General features: G+C 40.5%; 1 protein-coding gene across 3 annotated transcripts in view; it reads right to left on the bottom strand.

The window, feature by feature from the left end:
• Positions 1-23,328, bottom strand: part of LOC117528687 (protein sidekick-2-like) — a 562,122-nt gene that overhangs the window by 78,902 nt on the left and 459,892 nt on the right. For all 3 annotated transcript variants that reach the window (XM_034191315.1, XM_034191316.1, XM_034191317.1), the window contains exons 18-26: positions 21,554-21,669; positions 15,575-15,770; positions 15,381-15,479; positions 15,089-15,280; positions 14,862-14,983; positions 14,514-14,623; positions 12,196-12,346; positions 277-514; positions 78-193 (exon numbers count right to left, since the gene is read on the bottom strand). In XM_034191315.1, coding sequence (XP_034047206.1) covers positions 78-193; positions 277-514; positions 12,196-12,346; positions 14,514-14,623; positions 14,862-14,983; positions 15,089-15,280; positions 15,381-15,479; positions 15,575-15,770; positions 21,554-21,669 — 1,340 coding nt within the window. The remainder of the gene's footprint in view (positions 1-77; positions 194-276; positions 515-12,195; positions 12,347-14,513; positions 14,624-14,861; positions 14,984-15,088; positions 15,281-15,380; positions 15,480-15,574; positions 15,771-21,553; positions 21,670-23,328) is intronic.

The raw sequence follows: 23,328 nt of genomic DNA, 5'->3' as shown, positions 1-23,328 counted from the left end.
GCTGAAGTTGTTTTTGTGCTTTGATGAACTACTAGATAAACAAGGTGAGTCCATGTGACCTCCATGTGACCTCTGACCTTATAGCCCAATATGAGACCATTGCGGTCAGCTTCTGGGACTTCTCCCCAGCGCACCAGGATGCTGCTGGAGGTGGTGGCAAAGGCTGACACATTAGTGGGGCCGCAGGAGGGCACTGCAGAATGAGATTAAAAAAGAAGTATATCTTAGAGTGTGACAAACACACAAGCACGTGTGTGAGCCTGATTCTTTCCTCACCAGACTCCCTCGTCCTGCCGTGAACCGGCTGACTCCAGGGCCCAGAGCCAATACCGTTGATGACCTGCACTCTGACCTCGTACTCCATCCACTCCTCCAGGTCCTCGATAGTGAACTCCCTCTCCAGTCGATCCATGATGATATGAGAAAGAACTCCTCCTTTCGAACCAGCTTTGGAGTACTGGATCCGGTAACCGACGAGTTCTGGATTCCCGTTGTATTCCCACTCTGGAAGAGGCTGAGAGGGTTTTGAAGCATATCAATATCACTGAAACAAGACAATAACTTAGGCTATAATGTTGCAATGTTCTTTTGAATGTGGTTAAGTTAAATAATAATCCAATCTTAAATCACTTTTCTTTCAAGAGCAGTTTCTTTTGACAGTATATTAAATTATGATGCCTATTCAATATAGAACTATTTTATGTGATTATCAGCGTGAAATTAAAGCTAACTACACACTGTATCGTGTGTATTTGAAGCTAAAAGACCAGTGTTGTCAATCTCAAATTACAGCCAGATTCTGATGTCTGGTCACACTGGTAAATGGTAAATGGACTGCATTTATATAGCGCTTTTCCATCTGCATCAGGTGCTCAAAGCGCTTTACAATAATGCCTCACATTCACCCCAATGTGAGGGTGCTGCCATACAAGATACTCACTACACAACGGGATCAACTAGGGGATTAAGGACCTTGCCCAAGGGCCCTTAGTGATTTTCTGGTCAGGCTGGGATTTTAACCAAGGATCCTCTGGTCTCAAGCCTAACACTTAACCACTAGACCATCACCTCCCCTGGTACCATGTCACCACATCCGACACACTACAGTATAGATCCACCCTTGGTTCTGGTTGCCAACCAGGGCTTAATTTGAGGGGGAGCAAGCCGGAGCGCGCTCCGGAACCTCGGACGCGCGCTCCGCCAGCTATTTATACCACCTCTCCACCTCTCTTGACTAACAAAATATTAAAAAAAATCACCACGATTGCTCTCACTGCCAATAACACCTCCGCCCTCCTGTCTGCTGTGCGGAATTACGCCAAATCTGGCAACAGGTCCAGAGGCTACGCTCGCTGTTTTGATCCGGATGTTGACCGTAGCCACAGAGCTCCGTGGCCACCGAGAGAGGACTTGGATTCTTTGCGGGTCCTGCATCCGTACCCCCGGAGGCAGTGAGTGAAGGGAGAGCTGCGCATTGTGTTCTGCGTGTGTCTGTTTCTAATCTTCTCGCACAGAAGAAAAAAGAGAGTGTTTACACAAGAGAGAAAACTGAGAAAATGTTAATGCCTGTTTGAGAAAAGTGTGTAGTGAGGGGTTTTACAGCTTTAAAACATCTATAATAAGTGTAAAAAATAGAGCTACTTCGCAGATTTAATGCCGCATTCACACCGGGCACGATCAGACGCTACAAATTCACGGGGGTCGCGTGGCGACGGACGTGCCTCCTTCGCCCGGTGTGTTGCTCTGCTTGGGTGGACTTTCACTGCGAAAATTCGCCCCGGTGCATCATCAAATAGGAGGAGCTTCCATTCTGCTCGGCGTCAAGTCATCATGATGGACCTTGATCACATGGAGCGAGTTGTTGTGAAAAGCTCCCAATACAGAGTATCATCATTTGCTGCAGGAGCTGCGTCTGGATAACGGCCGCTTTCAGCGGTTCCTTCCGCCTCTGCGGGACCCAGTTTGAGGACCAACTGTCCCGTTCATGCGCGCACATGTAAACAATTAAAAAAAAAAAGAAAAAAGAAACTCCGCTGCTTGCTGCAGCTCGCTCCTCCCCCCAAAAACTCTGTCATAATTGTGTTTCGAAACCAGTCACCATTTTTTATTATACATCTGTGTAGTTAATTAATAAAATATTCTCCACACAGACGATTCACTCGCGCGCACGTAAAAAAAAAAAAAAAAGGAAAGAAACTCCGCGGCTTGCTGTGAGGCTGCTCCTCGCTCTTTCCCCCAAAAAAACTGTCATAATTGTCTTTAGAAACCAGTTACCATTTGCTTTATTATACATCTGTGTAGTTAATAAGTAAAATAATCTCCATGGTGATTCCCTCGCGCGCACATAAAATAAAAAGAAAAACTCCGCTCCCCCTGCTGTGGGGCTGCTGCTCGCTCCAAAAACTCTGTCATGATTGTGAAATAAAGGACAAAAGAGACATAAGTCCTGCTCACAGGCTGCTACCAGATACAGGACATGTTCACATCCTCAGTCAAACTCCAGACATCGCCACGTCACTACATATTCATTCCCTGATTGGTCATCACGGCGCGAAGAGACGAAAAAGTTCAGATTTTTCAACTTGGGGAGGAGGGCAACGCGACGTGACGCAATGCAATATCGCGCCACAAACGCGCAAAACGCTCAAAAATCGCTTCACTCGCGTCACGTTGTGTGGTTTGGCGCCAAAACGCGTCCTTACATAGGGATTACATGGCAACCTGTGGCTGTAGTCGCTCGCGTCGCGCTGCGCGGTTTGGCGCCAAAATGCGTCCTTACATAGGGATTACATGGCAACCTGTGGCTGCAGTCGCTCGCGTCGCGCCCAGTGTGAACGTGGAGAACGTAACTCCCGCAATAAACGAGGGACCACTGTACATCATTAAAGACGAATTTGTACTCTATCCGGATTTGGTGTGACTAGTGTTATTAGGCCTACAATACATGCCCAGTTTATTTTTGGTGTGGCGCACAGCATTGTTCGCAAGCCCCCCCCCCCCCCCGCCCTTCTTTTTTTTTTTCTGCACCGGAGCCACCCATCCTCTGCGCTACGGGACCTCCCACTTTACAAATTAAGCACTGTTGCCAACCATCCAGTTAGACAACTGGATCATTCCAACCTCATAAAAGCACCATCTTTCTGCAGCAGCCAGGTGAAATGTCTACACCCTCTTGGACTTTTACCATTGGTGGAGCCCTCAGCGTTGAGGAGTCTGTGTGCCGGATCATGCTCAAGGTAACACGACACATGGTCATAATGTTATATAGTGGAAAAAAGGGAAATTCAAATCATGATACAAGCATGAATCTTGGCAAAAGAATTCACATAGAAATACTGTTCAAATATTTCCAATGAGCCAGACAAAAATCCAAGATGGCCACCAAATTTCAAGCCAAAATTCCATTTATTTCCACATCTACAACCCCTGGCAATAATTATGGAATCACCGGCCTCAGAGGATGTTCATTCAGTTGTTTAATTTTGTAGAAAAAAAGCAGATCACAGACATGACACAAAACTAAAGTCATTTCAAATGGCAACTTTATGGCTTTAAGAAACACTATAAGAAATCAAGAAAAATAATTGTGGCAGTCAGTAACGGTTACTTTTTTAGACCAAGCAGACCAAAACTGACACCTGCATCAAATCAGATCTGCTCGTTAGTCTGCATCTAAAAAGGAGTGATCACACCTTGGAGAGCTGTTGCACCAAGTGGACTGACATGAATCATGGCTCCAACACGAGAGATGTCAATTGAAACAAAGTGAACATCCTCCGAGGCCGGTGATTCCATAATTTTTGCCAGGGGTTGTATGAAAACAACAGATAGATTTGAGTGAATATTGTGTCTTTTAATTATTTTTGAAATCATAAAAACAAGTTTGCCATTAATTGTCCCTCAAGAGACCTTTCTGGGTTTCCATCGTGATTATAATGGTAAATATTATTTTGGCATAGCGCTTTTTTCAGCATAAATTATCATAATTTTTTTTTTTCTAGGTACAAAAGGTACTGCATTTCACATGCAGTAATGAACTCTACTACAAGTCAGCATTAAAACTGGACAAAAAATACAAAGTACCGATTTTTATTTTAATGTTTTTTATCATCGTTTGAATGATTCTCCTCAAAATCAGCCATTAGCTGAGGTTCACTCACAATGAAAGTAGTACATATCATCTGAGTCTCTAGAAGTAACTGTTTATTGGATATTGTCATTACAGTGGTACCCAAAGAATCTCCAGAGAGACCTCATACCAAAGACATCCAGTCATGGCGTTAGGTCACTAGTTAACATCAGGTCTAACAACCACACAGTGAGACAGGACACACCAGGAACTGAAAGACTTAGACCTTCATTCTCCTGCAAAGGCATCTGCATCACCGAACACCTTTGTACAGTGAATGCCAGAATCCATAAGCTTTTCCCATGCACCTCTCAATCTTAAAGGCAGAGGTCTGGAGACATAAATGTTACTGCTAAAATAATCTGACAGATAACTGAGATTTTGTGCCAAATGTTGTATCTGTAAAAACAGATACAACATTTACAAACAGATACAAACTTCTAGTGACTGAGTCAAGGATGTCATGGACAGTCTGGATTATAGGATTATATTATATAGGATTCAATTCAATTTCAGTTTCAATTTATTTTCATTTATATAGCGCCAAATCACAACAGAGTTGCCTCAAAGTGCTTCACACAGGTAAGGTCTAACCTTACCAACCCCCAGAGCAACAGTGGTAAGGAAAAACTCCCTCTGAGGAAGAAACCTCAAGCAGACCAGACTCAAAGGGGTGACCCTCTGCTTGGGCCATGCTACAAACATAAATTACAGAACAATTCATGGACAAATATACAAGAAATGCTATTGGCGCACAGGACAGGAGTATCGCCAACACAAATACAACTCCCCTCTCTGGATGGAGCTGCACCTTAAACAGAGAGAAAAAAAACAATCAGGCATCAGAAAAACAAAAAAAATACTGTACAATTTGCCAGCATTAAACAACAAGAAAAACAGAGAACTACTAAGGTGCTCGCCAGCCACTAGCCCTAAACTTCACTAAAAGACCCAGAATTTAGGTAAAGTTGAGGCCGCGGCCCGCTCCAATTACTAATAAATGAATTAAAAGAGTAAAAAGCGTAAAACAAAACTGTACCAGTATGCTAGCCATATGAAAGGGAAAATAAGTGCGTCTTAAGTCTGGACTTGAAATTCTCCACAGAATCTGACTGTTTTATTGACGCAGGGAGATCATTCCACAGAACAGGGGCACAATAAGAGAAAGCTCTGTGACCCGCAGACTTCTTATTCGCCTTAGGGACATAAAGTAGTCCTGCACCCTGAGAACGTAAAGCCCGGGCTGGTACGTAAGGTTTAATTAGGTCAGCTAGTTAGGGAGGTGCTAGTCCATGAATAAGTTTATAGGCTAGTAGCAGAACCTTAAAATCTGATCTCACTGGGACAGGAAGCCAGTGAAGAGATGCCAAAATGGGTGTAATGTGGTCGAACCTTCTGCTTCGTGTCAAAAGTCTGGCAGCAGCATTTTGAACCAATTGGAGACCCCTAATGCTAAACCAGAGAGGATTTTATATATATATATATATATATATATATATATATATATATATATATATATATATATATATATATATATATCAATCAATCAATCAATCAATTTTTTTTATATAGTGCCAAATCACAACAAACAGTTGCCCCAAGGCGCTTTATATTGTAAGGCAAGGCCATACAATAATTATGTAAAACCCCAACGGTCAAAACGACCCCCTGTGAGCAAGCACTTGGCTACAGTGGGAAGGAAAAACTCCCTTTTAACAGGAAGAAACCTCCAGCAGAACCAGGCTCAGGGAGGGGCAGTCTTCTGCTGGGACTGGTTGGGGCTGAGGGAGAGAACCAGGAAAAAGACATGCTGTGGAGGGGAGCAGAGATCGATCACTAATGATTAAATGCAGAGTGGTGCATACAGAGCAAAAAGAGAAAGAAACAGTGCATCATGGGAACCCCCCAGCAGTCTACGTCTATAGCAGCATAACTAAGGGATGGTTCAGGGTCACCTGATCCAGCCCTAACTATAAGCTTTAGCAAAAAGGAAAGTTTTAAGCCTAATCTTAAAAGTAGAGAGGGTGTCTGTCTCCCTGATCTGACTTGGGAGCTGGTTCCACAGGAGAGGAGCCTGAAAGCTGAAGGCTCTGCCTCCCATTCTACTCTTACAAACCCTAGGAACTACAAGTAAGCCTGCAGTCTGAGAGCGAAGCGCTCTATTGGGGTGATATGGTACTACGAGGTCCCTAAGATAAGATGGGACCTGATTATTCAAAACCTTATAAGTAAGAAGAAGAATTTTAAATTCTATTCTAGAATTAACAGGAAGCCAATGAAGAGAGGCCAATATGGGTGAGATATGCTCTCTCCTTCTAGTCCCCGTCAGTACTCTAGCTGCAGCATTTTGAATTAACTGAAGGCTTTTTAGGGAACTTTTAGGACAACCTGATAATAATGAATTACAATAGTCCAGCCTAGAGGAAATAAATGCATGAATTAGTTTTTCAGCATCACTCTGAGACAAGACCTTTCTGATTTTAGAGATATTGCGTAAATGCAAAAAAGCAGTCCTACATATTTGTTTAATATGCGCTTTGAATGACATATCCTGATCAAAAATGACTCCAAGATTTCTCACAGTATTACTAGAGGTCAGGGTAATGCCATCCAGAGTAAGGATCTGGTTAGACACCATGTTTCTAAGATTTGTGGGGCCAAGTACAATAACTTCAGTTTTATCTGAGTTTAAAAGCAGGAAATTAGAGGTCATCCATGTCTTTATGTCTGTAAGACAATCCTGCAGTTTAGCTAATTGGTGTGTGTCCTCTGGCTTCATGGATAGATAAAGCTGGGTATCATCTGCGTAACAATGAAAATTTAAGCAATACCGTCTAATAATACTGCCTAAGGGAAGCATATATAAAGTGAATAAATTGGTCCTAGCACAGAACCTTGTGGAACTCCATAATTAACTTTAGTCTGTGAAGAAGATTCCCCATTTACATGAACAAATTGTAATCTATTAGACAGATATGATTCAAACCACCGCAGCGCAGTGCCTTTAATACCTATGGCATGCTCTAATCTCTGTAATAAAATTTTATGGTCAACAGTATCAAAAGCAGCACTGAGGTCTAACAGAACAAGCACAGAGATGAGTCCACTGTCCGAGGCCATAAGAAGATCATTTGTAACCTTCACTAATGCTGTTTCTGTACTATGATGAATTCTAAAACCTGACTGAAACTCTTCAAATAGACCATTCCTCTGCAGATGATCAGTTAGCTGTTTTACAACTACCCTTTCAAGAATTTTTGAGAGAAAAGGAAGGTTGGAGATTGGCCTATAATTAGCTAAGATAGCTGGGTCAAGTGATGGCTTTTTAAGTAATGGTTTAATTACTGCCACCTTAAAAGCCTGTGGTACATAGCCAACTAACAAAGATAGATTGATCATATTTAAGATCGAAGCATTAAATAATGGTAGGGCTTCCTTGAGCAGCCTGGTAGGAATGGGGTCTAATAAACATGTTGACGGTTTGGATGAAGTAACTAATGAAAATAACTCAGACAGAACAATCGGAGAGAAAGAGTCTAACCAAATACCGGCATCACTGAAAGCAGCCAAAGATAACGATACGTCTTTGGGATGGTTATGAGTAATTTTTTCTCTAATAGTTAAAATTTTGTTAGCAAAGAAAGTCATGAAGTCATTACTAGTTAAAGTTAATGGAATACTCAGCTCAATAGAGCTCTGACTCTTTGTCAGCCTGGCTACAGTGCTGAAAAGAAACCTGGGGTTGTTCTTATTTTCTTCAATTAGTGATGAGTAGAAAGATGTCCTAGCTTTACGGAGGGCTTTTTTATAGAGCAACAGACTCTTTTTCCAGGCTAAGTGAAGATCTTCTAAATTAGTGAGACGCCATTTCCTCTCCAACTTACGGGTTATCTGCTTTAAGCTACGAGTTTGTGAGTTATACCACGGAGTCAGACATATATATATATATATATATATATGGTCCAGGACAATCGCAAAGTGAGACACAAGACTGAGATGATCTACACATTAGAGAAATCACAAAGAATGCTTCCTAACACCTCTGGAATGTTACAGATTGAACCTATTCTGTCTAGAGACACTGCTTCATGACTTTGTCTCTTACATTACTATAATGTCCTATTTTCTGGTTTGCAGCAGTCCAGTATCACAGGCCTCCAAATGCTTCAAAATTTATGAATGGTTCAAGGAGTTCTGACAAGGAGAAGAAAGTTTGATCATACTTGATTATGGCCTCCCTCCACTAGCTTCTTGTCCATGTGAAGTCAAACTTTAAGGTTTTGTTATTAACATACAAAAGCCTTCGTGAACTACCACCTTTCTATCTGACTGACCTAATTAAAACTTATGTAGCAGCCTGTGCTCTGCAGTCTCATGATGCTGGATTACTTTGTATTCCAAAGGTTAAAAAGAAGTCACCAGGTCACAGAGCATTCTTTTATTGTGCACCTGTTCTGGGGAAAAATCTGCCTGTTGAGATGAAACAGTCTGAGTCTGTGGAGACCCAACTGTACTTTCTTTTGTGTGACTAATATACTGTACGAGTGTTTTACTGAACAACACTGGATGGATCATATCAGCCTCAAAAAGGTAGATCACTGATGAGGCTGAAATAAATGTTTCACATTTTACAATTTTTCCCAGCATGTTCACATTCCAGTTTGTTATATCAAACTTTCTCTCATGGTCTCGCTATCTGATGTCTGATTGACGAAGCAGAAAACAATATGGCTAACCAAAATTTGCTCTATAAATAAAACCTAGGCTCAGGAAATAACAACATCATGGGCATTTCTATCTATAAGTGCAATGCTGGAAAAATGCACCTAATAATGGATGGATAAGTGCAAAGATTTTGTAGTTTTACCTATAGAAAAAAGTTATGATTGTATTTAATCCTACTGTACTTTAAGGAGGAGCTTGGGCCAATTTCCTCCAAACATTCTGTGTACATGTAGGTTGAGCCAAGGTTTTTGTTTTCTATGTGGATGATAGTCAACCTCAGAATTGACATTAAAGTGTTTGTATTTGCAAAGGTCAAGGTCATTGGGAATAAATGTCAAAAATATGAATTATACTCTGATATCCACCATATCTGGCACACATATGGAGGTGGGTTCTGGAATTGCTCAGGCAAGGGCAAATTTGCCAAAGGTCAATCATTCAAGGTCACGTTAGCCTGTCAGCTTGTTGGCCTAATGGTCCCAGGTCATTTTGGCAATTTTCTTTTTTCTTTTTTTTTTTAACCAAATTTTGTATCTCAATGAAAATTGGTCCAAAAATCTCCATTACAAAAATAATTTTGATAAAGGTCCAGGAATTAGACTTTCATCCCAATGGTAACCAAATGTGGTACACACTTAAATGGATTCCAGGATTGCCCTGGCAAGGCCAGCCAGAGGTCATTCAACTGGGTTACGTTCAACGTCACTGGTGTCAAGTATCAGATACACAATCACAATGGATCTGTTTTACAGCATCTGTGAAATCTAAGATGATGCTAATTTCACAATGGCTACACAATTGACCCCCAAATATTTTTTTTCATCACCAAAATGTCTTTACTAATTTGATTTGTGAGATCTTGCTGTCAAATTGTAGGTTTGCAGGCATGTCAGATTTAAGTTTTTCATGTTCCAACAATATAACACTCTTAGATGCACAAATTGCCATTTGTCCATGGTTCCTGCAGATATTAAAAATGACAACGCTGCATATATATATACATATATATATATATATACATATACACATATATATATACATATATATATATACATATATATATTCAACACTGAACCCCTTTTAATAGGCCTATATGCAGTAGTTTCAAGAGATGAACACTTTCAAAATGTGTTGGGTGGAACCCAATAATACTAAATGTGATAACCTTCACTCTAATTTGACACAAAAGATAAACAAACATAATAAATACGAAATAAAAACATAACAAATAGGAAATAAAATATAATAAAACTAAATGGAATTTGACATCAGTATCATTTTAATTGATCAAACAGGAGCATTTGTATGCACAAATTGATTTTTGATAGATCATTTTGGTGGCCATCTTAGAAAATGGGCGCCATCTTGAATTTTTGAGTGGCCAATTGAACAGATATTGCTGAATAATATCATGAGAATCACCATGCCAAATTTGGTGCTTGTACCACCAAATGTGTGATTTTTCCATTATCTGTCTGGAATTCATGCCAAAGAATTTAATCTTTGTCTCATCAGACCAAAGAATTTTGTTTCTCATGGTCTGAGAGTCCTTCAGGTGCCTTTCGGCAAACTCCAGGCAGGCTGCCATGTGCCTTTTACTCGTGAGTGGTTTCTGTTTGGCCACTCTAACCCTAACCCTGACTGGTGGATTGCTGCAGAGGTGGTTGTCCTACTGGAAGGTTCTACTCTCCACACAGAGGGATGCTGGAGCTGTAACAGAGTGACCATTGGGTTCTTGGTTCTTGACTAAGGTCCTTCTCCCCTGTTAACTCAGTTTAGATGGGCAGCTAGCTCAAGGAAGAGTCCTGGTGGATCCAAATGTCTTTCATTTACAGATGAAGCCACTGTGCTCACTTGGACCTTCAAAGCAGCAGAAATGTTTCTGTACCCTTCCCCAGATTTGTCCCTTGAGACAATCCTGTCTCAAAGGTATACAGACAATTGCTTTGACTTCATGTTTGTGCTCTGACATGCACTGTCAACTGTGGGACCTTACGGGTAGACAGGTGTGTGCCTTTCCAAATCATGTCCAATCAATCTGAATTTACCCAGGTGGACTCCAATTAAGCTGTAAAAAAAACATCTCAAGGATGATCAGTGGAAACAGGATGCAAGTGAGCTCAATTTTGAGCTTCATGGCAAAGGCTGTGAATACTTTTGCACACGTGATTTCTTAGTTTTTATTTTATTTTTAATAAATAAGCAAAAATCTCAAACTTTTTTACATTATCATTATGGGGTATTGTGTGTAGAATTTTGAGGAAAAAATAATAATTGAATCCATTTTGGAATAAGGCTGTAACATAACAAAATGTGGAAAAAGTGAAGCACTGTGAATACTAAACATGAAGCCGTATCACTGAGAAGTAGGTCATTCCTCCACTGTCATCCTGCATCATTCACACGTCAATCACAGCACATCATAACGTGACTTGTGTAAATAACTGAAGAAAATAAAATATTTACTGGGCCTATTCATCCTTCAGTTTCTGGTTTAAACAACTGTGGGCGTCATTCAGACAATGACTCAGGCGCCTCAGCCATGAAGCCGACCATAAAACTTTACAACAGTTTAACAGCCTGCGCACCGAGCTTCTTAAAACGACTTCCATTACTGAGCTACTTCATTAATTTGTAGAGCCATATCATGCAGCTGACATTCCTCTGCCGTTAACGCCAGTTACCGTGCCACAGTTTTAATGCTACAGGAGTGTCTGGAGCCTGCGCTTCTCATCGCCTGGCACTGTGCCGCTAATGGACAGATGTAGCAAAGAGCAACTGGGCCAGTAGTGATCAAGGACACGGATTCCGTGCAGTTTTCCAAACTGTCACCTGCTACACTCACCCCATAACTGCATCAAGAGAAGAGGATTTTGATGTTCACGTGTTTTTATTATTTTACCGGCAGGAGCCCAGCAGCAGTCTATTACAGCGCTCGCACTTATTTAACATGTGGAAATTTGATTTCAGTGATTTTATGGGTGAAATTAAATCTTTTGTTCTGGATTATACAGAGATTATCTTGTAAACGCTTTATCCAATTAATGTCCCAAGGGCAGTTCCCTCTCTCTCTCACACACACACACACACACACACACACACACACACACACACACACACACACCTCTTGTCACGCCCCATCACAATTTCCTACCATAATATTGAGAAGGACAAAAAGGAAACAATCAGACATCAGTTTGAAATATGAACAGTGGCATACTGAATTGTTCAGTGCTTTGTTACTATTGTCCAAGTCTAGCGAGAACAACTCAGACACATTTATATAAATCTATTTTTAATGTGGTTAAACTTAAATGACATTACATCATCTGCTGACTTACCACCCAGCGAAGCCACAAGCTGGTCTCGCTGGCCGTTCGCAGGGTGACGTTGGCAGGGGAAATGTCCGGAGGGGCCTGCAGAGTCTGGATCTTCCTGGAGGGTTGACTCGGAGGACTGGTGCCCACAATATTTACCTGACGCATACGGAACCTTGTGCAAAGGAAATCAGGCAGCAATTAAATCATCCTAATGTGGGTGTTTTACCGTGATGTGCCAGTAGAAGAGGAAAGCATGAGATCCAGTTGAATCATATTGTAATTTAAGAGATATTTATTTGTTTGTTTTTTTTTTGTGTGTGTGTGTGTGTGTTCCACTATTAGGAAGCCAATGTTTTACTGAACTTGCTGTCTGCATGCTGCAGTGGTTGGCAAAGGTCAAGGTAACTGGGGCCAAGGGCTGAAATTATAATGTATTTATTTTTTCTTCAGTACAGCTTCCACCAAACCAAGTAGACAGGCTCTGCAATTGCTGAGGCAGTATAAATCATTGGGGTCAATCATTAGGGTCAAGGTCATTGGGTCAAAGGTCAACATTCTGAGATATATATGTTCCACCAAACTTTGCACACAAATGGAGGTGACCTCTGCAATTACCCAGGCAAGGTCAAATTTGCCAAGCGACAATCAGTGGGATCAAGGACAATGGGGTCAAATGTCAAAAATTAAAATTTCATTGGACATAACATACATATGGAGTGCGCCCTGGAATTCCCCAGCAAAGTGAAATTTGCCAAATGTCAATCAATCAGGTCAAGGTCATGTCTCAGGACTTCTCCCAGGTCCCTTTTTGTGGATGAATATCAAACATGGTACATCAGTGAAGGTTGTCCTTTGTCCTTTTTTTTGTGTGTGTGTGCATTTATCTCGGTTAATATATTCAATCAGAATTGAAATGAAAAAGGGTTGTAATTTTTTATTGAAAACTCAATAAAACATTTGTGAAAAAAAATACATTTTTGCAAAGTTCAAGGTCAAGGAATTTGATTTTCACCCTAAACTAGATGGATTCCAGAAGTGCCCTAGTGAGGTCAACCAGAGGTCAATCATTTGGGCGAAGATCAATGTCACTGCAGTCAAATAACAGGCTGCCACAGCTCTTATCTTCATGCCCCTGGATAAAGCTGCTTTAATAACAGAGAAACTGTCTGTTCTTCAGTAGACAACTGAAGATTTCCAAATATTGTTACTATTTTTAGGGCCCTGTGAGACTGGTGTCCTGTCCGAGGTGTACCCTGCCTTATACTCTATGACTGCTAGGATAGGCTCCAGCCCGCCATAACTCTTAACTGGAGTAATCTGGTATAGGAAATGGATGGATGGATTTGTATAATAATAATGTATAATATAATATAACATCAAGATAAGGTTACCAGAGCAGAAATCTTCGCAACAGGTACAGCAAGACACAAAGGTTCAAACAATAAAAGTAAATGTCGTCAATCCTGAAAGTCGATGATTCTTTTTGGTTTCAGATTGTTGGGTTGCCTGAAATTTTAACCCTCAAGCGACTGAGTGGGATCATTTATGAACCCGGACATATATATTTGTGCACCATTTTCTAATTTTAATCTGGAAAAACGTTTCCTATATGAATTTGTCAGTCTATTTGTCCTGCATTTGTTCATAGAAGTTTACAAGGATCGGCCGATCTGTGTGGCAAGTATAACCCAAATGTGTGCAGGGTCACTTATTACCCTGGGAAGATTTATGAGATTTTCTACATAATAGCATCAGATGGTATTGTAATTTGTCAACTCTAATCATTACATTTTACTGTTTTGCAGGGAAGCAAGGCCAACAGACCTAGAACAGCAAGATTTACAGCTGTACAAGCATTGAGACTGATCCTTGATGCCCAGAGTGAGGATGAAAATAGCTCATGATTGTCACAAAGGATGGGTGATGGGTTCATTGAGATTTGTGTTAAACTATTGGCATATTTGGTAGTCACCGGTTCTTCTATATTTGATGCTACAATTAAGATTTTGCACTGTTTCTGCAGTTAGATGTCATACTTGGGGAAAATAAATTAATTTTACATTGTAGTTACAAAAAAGTAATCTGATTTCAGACATAATACTGTCAAAATTTATGGTTTTTTTTCTGGATTACCCATGTTTCTGAATGTGAACATAGACTGATCACTGGTCTGCTACTGCCAAATGAACAGAGTTAAAGGTGACTGCTGGAGGTGGGCTGTATGAAACTTTCACACTTCCTACGTCTCTGCAGATTGGAGACTCCCCTTTAATCAAGCAAGTAGTAATTTTAATAGAATATAATTTGAAATAAGCATCCTAACCATGATGTTTTCCCACCTGTAGAACGTGTAGGGGTTCAGGTCCAGAACCTCCAAAGATCGAGCATCAGGTTCATTAGCCAGCTGATGAACCATAAGCCACTCTTCATTGTCGCCTACTACACCAATCTGAAATGCACCGACAGAAATCGATGATATAAGCAATGAAATGACAACAACAAAATTAAACAAACAAAATCTCTTAATATGAAATTTATATTTGCAAACTGTTTTTCTATGTGCTTCTTACCCTATGTGCTGCTATTTAATGCTGCTGAAACCTCAATTTCCCCGAGGGAGTGTTCCCAAGGGACCAATAAAGTTCTGTCTAATCTGATCTAATCTCAAACATGGAAACAGATCTGACCTGAGCTTCAACCTGCCAACGGGAGATGGATGTCTTGCCATCATAACCAGGTTTGAACTGTAGAGTGACAGATCGAGGGCCAATGTTGGAGATGGCTAAATTAGTGGGAGGACCAGGGAGCTCTGCAGAACAGGAAGGATTAATGCAATACTCGTAAAAGAATAATAAATGCAAAAGAAGTCTATGCATTGAGTAAAGACAGTGGTTCGACTCATTTATCCACTAACCGGGTGGGACACCAGAGGAAATGGTAGAGGCTGACAGTTGACCCTGGCCCTTGGAGGTCATGGCTGCCACCTGGATGGTGTAAGTGGTGAGGGCGGTGAGCCCGGTAACCTTGTACTCCTGAGTAAGGTTGGGTAAATAATGCGTAACCCGGGTATTGGTCCTGTTGAATTCCTCCCAGGAGATACGGTACCCTGGAAGAAAAACTCCTCATAGCACAGTGTTGTACAGTGCAAAGACAGCGTCATAACAAATGGCACAGGTTAATACTACATAGTTAGAGTTAATATTGACCTGTGAGAAGGCCGTTCTTCTCTTGTGGCTCTTTCCAGCTGACTTTCAACGAGGTGTCCAAGATGTCAGTGAAGCTAAGGTGTCCCACAGCACCAGGAGCTACAAAGATCATAAAAAGAAGTCATAAAAACTACAAATATGACGCAACCGGGCACATAGCTATTCTTAAATAATATGTATATGGTAGAGCTTACTGTCCTCATGGGTCCGTAAGCGCTGAGGTGGGCTTCGTGGACCGTCTCCCGGCGTTGTGAAACACAGTACTGATGTATAATACTCAGTGAACTTTTTAAGGCCAGAGATGTAACCTACATGAACACTGTCCTGGAAATTGGGACGCACCATTACCATAGCGACCTCATTCCCACGGTTTGGTTCCCATGCCAGCAGCTGGAAATAAAGTTATGACACACAGCCGGTATATACGTGTTATTCTATAAATTCACATAGTTTTTATAACACATACTTTTGGCACATAAAGATAATAAAGCTTTATAAAGTAAAATAAAATAATAATGAAAACTCTGAGCACCTATTAAAGGGTGACTTTGAGATTCGTAAATAATTAAATACATGTTTTCTGCAGCAGGCTCAGGTTATACTCATGAAAAACATGTACCAAAATGTAACATTTTGTACATATCCTATGTATTTTTCAGCTTAGAAGGTGGTGATGATATCACTGACAATGAGAGGGCATTTTTTTCTGGAGAAAAAATGGAAATTTGTCTTACTACCTTGCGCATTGTAAAGTGGCAGCTTCGCAGTGGCAGTGTACGAGGTCTGTTAGAAAAGTGTCCGACCTTTTTATTTTTTGCAAAAACCTGATGGATTTGAATCACGTGTGCTTGCATGAGCCAACCTTGAACCTTCGTGCGCATGCGTGAATTTTTTCACACCTGTCGATTGCGTCATTTTCCTGTAAGCAGCCTTTGTGTGAGGATGGGTGGAGTCTCTCGTCTGATTTTCTTTGCAAGGAAAATGGCGGAACGACTGGAGAGCGCGGCTGCATCAAATTTTGCCAGAAACTGGGCGACAGTCAGGTGGAAACCATTCGGATTATTAAGACGGCTTTCGGTGACGATCCTATGGGCATCACACAGATTAAGGAGCGGTACAACTGGTTTAAAGATGTCTGCACAACGGTGGAGAGTGCGCCACGCTCCGGTCGGCCATCAACATGCTGAAATGACTAGATCATTTCCAAAGTGAACGCTGTGGTGATGCGGGACCGTCGTGTGACTATCCGAGAAATTGCGGAAGAGGTGGACATCAGCACTTTTTCGGTACATTCCACTGTGACAGAAGATTTGGCCATGAAAAGAGTTGCAGTGAAAATCATGCCGATGGCTTCGGCATGGAGCTGCTGACGGAGCAAAAGTACCACCATGTTGAAGTCTCACAGGACATGCTGGACTCCGAAAAATGATGCCCACCTCTTCCACCATTCGGAAGATTCAGACGGCTTTCAGTGGCTTTTCAGTCGTGTGACTATCCGAGAAATTGTGGAAGAGGTGGGCATGTCACAACATGTCCTGTGAGGCTTCAACACGGAGGTGCTTTTGCTCCGTCAGCAGCTTCGTGCTGAAGCCATCGGCATGAATTTTGCTGCAACTCTTTTCATGGCCAAATCTTCTGTCACAGTGGAATGTGTTAAAAAAGTGTTGATGTTCACCTCTTCCGCAATTTCTCGGATAGTCACACGATGGTCCCACATCACCATAGTGTTCACTTTGGAAATGATCTGGTCATTTCAACATGTTGATGGCCAACCAGAGCGTGTCACGCTCTCCACCATTGTGCGGACGTCTTTAAACCGGTTGTAACGCTCCTTAATCTGTGTGATGCCCATAGGATCGTCACCGAAAGCCGTCTTAATAATCCGAATGGTTTCCACCTGGCTGTCGCCCAGTTTCTGGCAAAATTTGATGCAGTCGCGCTGCTCCAGTCGTTCCGCCATTTTCCTTGCAAAGAAAATCCGATGAGAGACTCCACCCATCCATCCTCACACAAAGGCTGCTTACAAGCAAATGACGCAGGTGTGAAAAAAACTCACGCATGTGCATGAAGGTTCAAGGTTGGCTCATGCAAGCACACGTGATTCAAATCCATCAGGTTTTTGAAAAAATAAAAAGGTCCAATACTTTTCTAACAGACCTCATATTGTTTTCACTGGTGTGTAGTGTATGTGTGTGTGTGTGTGTGTGTCGACGGATAAGATAACTCAAACACCACTGGATAGATTTTGTTCAAACTTGGTGAGAATAAGGTCACAAAAAACAAGGTAACTTGGTTGTTGTATATCTCAACAACCAAGAAGTCTAGATGCCCAGTCTCACTTTTTTTTTTCGTCCTCCCGTCACGAAATGAGTCAAATTTTTATGACGGGTTTTTTTTTAACTCACTATTACTAACCCTATTCCTACCCCCAACCCTAACCTTAACCATAACCTAACCCTACTCCTTCCCCCCACCCCAACCATAACCACCCTGAACCCCCGCTTTACTTTTAATTTTGTGCAGCCATCATGGAATGAATTAGAATGAATTTGTGCTGCATTTATGAAAATGAGGCGCTTTTCGTCACAATATCACGAACCAATAGATTAACGTATATTTTGTGCTGCTGAATCACAACTTGCCGTGAGACTGCGTTGAGATTGATAATCTGAAGCACATGTTGATCAGCAAAATATGTCAGATTGACTGGTATGAATGACTTAATAATGAAGTCATAGTCAAAAATACTGTTACAGATCAGTGTTGCCACAGTTACTTTGAAAAAGTAATCCAATTACTGATTACTCTTTGAAAGAGTAACTTAGTTACTTTACTGACTACTCAGTTTTAATAGTAACTAAGTTAGATTACTAGTTGCTTTATTAGTTACTTTCAGCAGCTGCCGACAACAACCCCCCACCATCTTAACATGAAAATGATAACCTGTTTTGCCAATACTCATTTTATAGCCACCCTTTCCTGACTTAAATTAATATAAATACTTGTTTTATAAAAAAAAAAGTCAGTGTTTCTTGACCTCATATTTAAACATTGACTGCACTGTAACAGTAAAACTTGCCATTTCTAACCTACATTGTTTATAAATGTGACGATCAAATTTTTTCTAACATTTTCTAACATTTAAATTATCTTTAAACATTTTAGTTGTTGAAGTTATTATGAGTATTATTAATATTGTTATTAGTAGTAGTAGTAAAAAAAAAGGCTTCAAAAGTGGACCTTTAATCTCGGGGTGTTGTGGTCCCTCCCCGCTCCACGCCACTTTCTGTCTGGATTCACCCCTGCTTTGGCGTTTGAGCAGGAAGAATGGATAATATTTATTTATGCAGAAAACATGACGAGATTGACAGGTAAGAAAGTTTTAGCAGAGGTTTTTCATGTCATGTCGTCCTCAGAAAGAGAATGTAGGTGCATTTGAGTGGGAAAAAAGTGTTAGTTGTTTATGCGTCATGGATCAGCTGTTTTTAGCGAGGACACACAAAGCGGCTCAGAGTTATAAATAAAGGGGGAAAGGCATAAAAATGTCTTTGTAAAGCTCAGTGCAGGTGTGCTGTTGTCACCACGCTTTGAGAGATGATGACTGTTATTTTCAACTTGTAGCTGCTGCAGAAAACCGCGGATGAAAAGCTCACAGCTCGGTGAAAGTTGGCAAAGTAGGCAGTTCAGCTGAACCCCGACCTCCTGCCCACGGTCCAAGTTTAATGCTGCAATCGACTCGCAATTTAAAAATAATAGCAATGCACAGTGACTTGGAGAAGTAACTTTAATCTGGTTACTGATTTGGAAAGATTAACACATTAGATTACTTGTTACTGAAAAAAGATGTCCGATTAGAGTTCAATTTCAATTTATTTTCATTTATACAGCGCCAAATCACAACAAACCCTCATGGTGCTTCACACAAGTAAGGTCTAAACTTATCAACCCCCAGAGCAAGCACACGTTACTGGCATCAGCATCACTGTTACAGATATATGTATATTTAGAGTATTGTGTGCAGAGAGTGCCGGGTATGCAACAGCCCTCTGATCATTTTCATAATCAATATTGTTAATCTAACCTTAACCTTAATCAAAATGCAAAAACACATTTCTGAATGTTATAAGTGAAATGCACATTACCTGTATGCGGAAATCAGAATCAGAATTGAATTTATTGCCAAGTAAGTTCTCACATACAAGGAATTTAATCTGGTGTCACTGGTGCATAAACAACAATAAAAGAAAAGGAAAAATACTTCTGTAAGAAATAAAGGAGTCAAATAGACAAATGGGCAAAACTAAGTTTACTGTCAAATAAATATAGTGGAATGGGGCTGTGCAGACAAGCAGGTGTACAGTACCTTTCAGTCTGTACTTTGTGGGAGCGGAGGGGGAGGCAGGGTAAGTGGGGGTGCCTGGCAAATCCGTAGGAATATGCATGACATATTGCACTTTACTTTTTGTATATCATATAAAATTCATTATGAAAATACTTTGACAGGCTTCATTCACATTACCAGTTCAACTGAACTGAATTCTTTTTTTAATTAATGCAAAAATGCAGTTGTCACAGCGATAGCTTTTTTTTTCCGAGTAGTATAAACACGCCAAATGTGATTGTTTCTGTACACCAGTTGTACCACCTGCACGATTGCATTCACATTATCAGCTGAATTTATTTGGAGTTTTCTGCTCTTCCGAAAGTTTGTTTATTGAGGTTTAGGGTGGAATAGATTATCCCCTTAACAAATTACTCAATTTACTGAAAATAATGGCCAATCTTTTGATAAGCGATGAATCATTTAAGTGGGTCCAAGGAGACCCACTGCCTTAAAAACAGTTAAATAGTTGAAAACATCCCAGAAACACTGAAGTGATAAGAAAAAAGAAAAAAATCAATTATCATTTCTGTAAGAAATGATGCATGGCTGTGGCTGATGCTTTAAATGGAATAATGCTGCTCATTAATGCCATGTGGGCGTGTCTGACAGATAGCAGCGGCATAATTTCAACAATCACACAGAACTGAATGACTCTTAAGCGTGGTAACTTTGATTTATAAAAGAAAAATACATTCTTAGGCTTCAGCTTCTCAAATTTGAGGATTTGCTCATTTTCTCTGTTTTACGTTGTTGGCACATAAATACTTTAGGGTTTTTGGACTGTTACAGTCACCCTATTGAGATATAAGATAAGACTTTATTGATCTCACAGTGGAGAGATCCCATAATCCCTTGCGCACCAGAGAGTTGCTGCAGTCTAAACAGCATAGAGAATCCACATGACAACAATTGCAAATGACCATTATACTACCAAAATGTACATTTTTATGCTTTTGCCCATGTTAATAAGACACTGCTGCATGAGACCCTGAAAACATGTTAAAACAAATATTCCAAATAATCCGTGTCTGCTACATTGAATCTGCGTGGAATTGAATAAATGCAAACCGAATTTCAGGCATTTTATATATATTACTCTGGAACAAAGAGGACAAACAGTGCTGTAAATGACAATAAACAGGGCGTTAAAGAATAAACTTCACTTTCCCCCAGAACGACATGAACAGGAAACGACTGTGGCTCACAGCAACTCCCATTGAAATAAACAGAGAAACAACATGCGCTTTTGACATGTTTACATAAAACAAACACAATAATGTCTATAAATCCAGAGAAGATTAGGCACAATATACAAAGAGTTTTATGTTGCGATGTTAATGTTGCTGTCCGTGTGCAGCGATTAAATTGCAGCCTGATCAGACCGTCTCACTGCAATTCTCAATGCTGACGACATCTCGCAGCGCGGCAACAACTCCGAGGTTTTATGAGATTTTGCGGGATTTGGAACCTCAATTGGGCAAATGTGCAAATTCAGTAATTTGGAAATGTCATTGCGATTTGTGGATAATGTTTTACATCTTGTACAAAATGTTTACTAACTGTAAAACAATCAATAGAATAATTGATGAGGGAGATCCTTCTTAGTTGTAGTCATCCGGATATTTTTATGATACAAATTTTGTGCTCCACCAGTCACAACAAAAACGTCGCTACCAGAGCGAGATTTCACCCACATGTTCTGGGTCCTGATGTCTAGAAATGGGATTTGGATCTGCTTTCCTACCTCTGACCACTAGAGAGCACCAGTTGACAGACAGGGGTGTCTCACCTTGTACCCCTGGTTGATCCCGTTGATAAACTGTGGACTTGGGGCAGTCCAGGTAAAGCGCACCGTGGTTGAGTTGACAGCTTCGGCTTGGACATTTCCCGGCGGCACAGTGGGGACTGACCCGGAGGCAAGAGAAAAACAAGGAACGGACAGAGAAAGAAGGAAAGAGCAGTGTAGAAATGACAACCAATAAAACAGGTCTTTTCAAACCAGGCTTGTTTAAAGTGTGAGAATCAGGATGAGGCCCTTGTTTTTGGGGGGCTCATTTGGGGAGGTAAGAACATGCCAATCAAACCGGCTGTGAGAGCGATTGCCTCAGGCAGCTTTCAGGTGAACCCTGCAGCACTTTGTTTGAAGCCAGCAAGCCGATCTGATGTAATGCCAGAAAAAAGCAACACAGTGACACATTAATGAAACTAATTGTTCAGCAGATGAGCCCCCAGACCCAAGATGCATGATTCCTTATTTAAGTTCAAGCATTCTAATGTTGGAAAACCTAAATGCTCAGCAATTCTACACAAAAATGAAGAAACTGAAACATCCAATTAACGAGCATGATGCTTTAAAAAAACAAAACCAAAAAAAGTGAAAAACTCATTTATAGTTACTGTTCACTGACAATGACCTAGATGATGAAATTATTATGTTGGCAATGTTAGTGGATTCGAAATGAAATAGGATTGTTTGTGTGGTTTTCAGACTTTCTCTGTTTAATTTAAGGACCTGCTCCCCAAAACCAGAGTTTATTTATGTTTGTGATGTAATTTTACTAATAAAGTGCCTTCTAGTAAATAAAATTATTAGTTTTTTTATACAGTAAAACACGCATATAATGGATTCAGGTGGACCAGTGAATGTTGTGCATTATAATCGAAATCTGCTATATCTAAATAGGACAAAATTCACTATATGTATAAAATGTACAAAATCTGTTATATGTATAAAACAAACAAAATCCCTATAAAATGGAAAAAATCCACCATATGTAAAAAAACAAAATCCATTCTATGGATGTAATGGATTAGTTACAGTCAGGAGGTGCCAAACGATCTACGGGGAATCCCCAGCACAAAATAGGCTTAAGTATTTCCCTGATTAAACGGCTGACGGTCAGCCGTTTAATCAGGGAAATACTTAGGTCGTTAGGTCCTGAATTAATAGCCGATACAAAACTTCATCTGAAAAAAAAAAATGCCTGCCTTAAATAAGCACCAGACATTGCGCAGGAAAAAGGATTATATTTGTTCGAGTCACTCTTTTTTCTAAATCCGCTGTGGAGTGGTACCTAAAATCCTAAAGCCTGATTTTTGCTTCTACAACTCCATAACTCTGTGACCATGCAATGACGTTGATGTGCATGTGACCCTTTTAAAGTTCTCTGTTGCATTGGTGGGCATCTTAATGCAATTTACCACAGAACAGTGTATTTTTCTGGACCAGTTTGTCCCTCAACCATCTCTACTTCTTTATACAATCAGCAACCTCTAAACTAATTTTATGGTCCGTACAATTTCCCTCCATGAATTGCGAATCACCTGAACGTCTTTTTCCCCTTCTGTGTTGTAAAGTTTGTCATATTTGTGGACTTTTCTGCCAAAACGTATTTCATCCATGATCGAAATGTAATCAGCGGGCACACTGCAAAAACTTTTAAAATATGACGGGAGAGGAATGAGTGAAACTGGAAATCACAGCCCTTGCGGTCTCCATTGTTTGGGAGCTGCAAGTCAGGCTATGGAGAGGGTACACAGTGACAGACAGGACTCGGATCTAAA

Source organism: Thalassophryne amazonica, chromosome 16 (assembly GCF_902500255.1).
Source record: "Thalassophryne amazonica chromosome 16, fThaAma1.1, whole genome shotgun sequence".
NCBI classification, from domain to species: domain Eukaryota; kingdom Metazoa; phylum Chordata; class Actinopteri; order Batrachoidiformes; family Batrachoididae; genus Thalassophryne; species Thalassophryne amazonica.
Note: the sequence above shows the minus strand (reverse complement) of the source record. Positions and strands in the feature narration are given on the sequence as shown.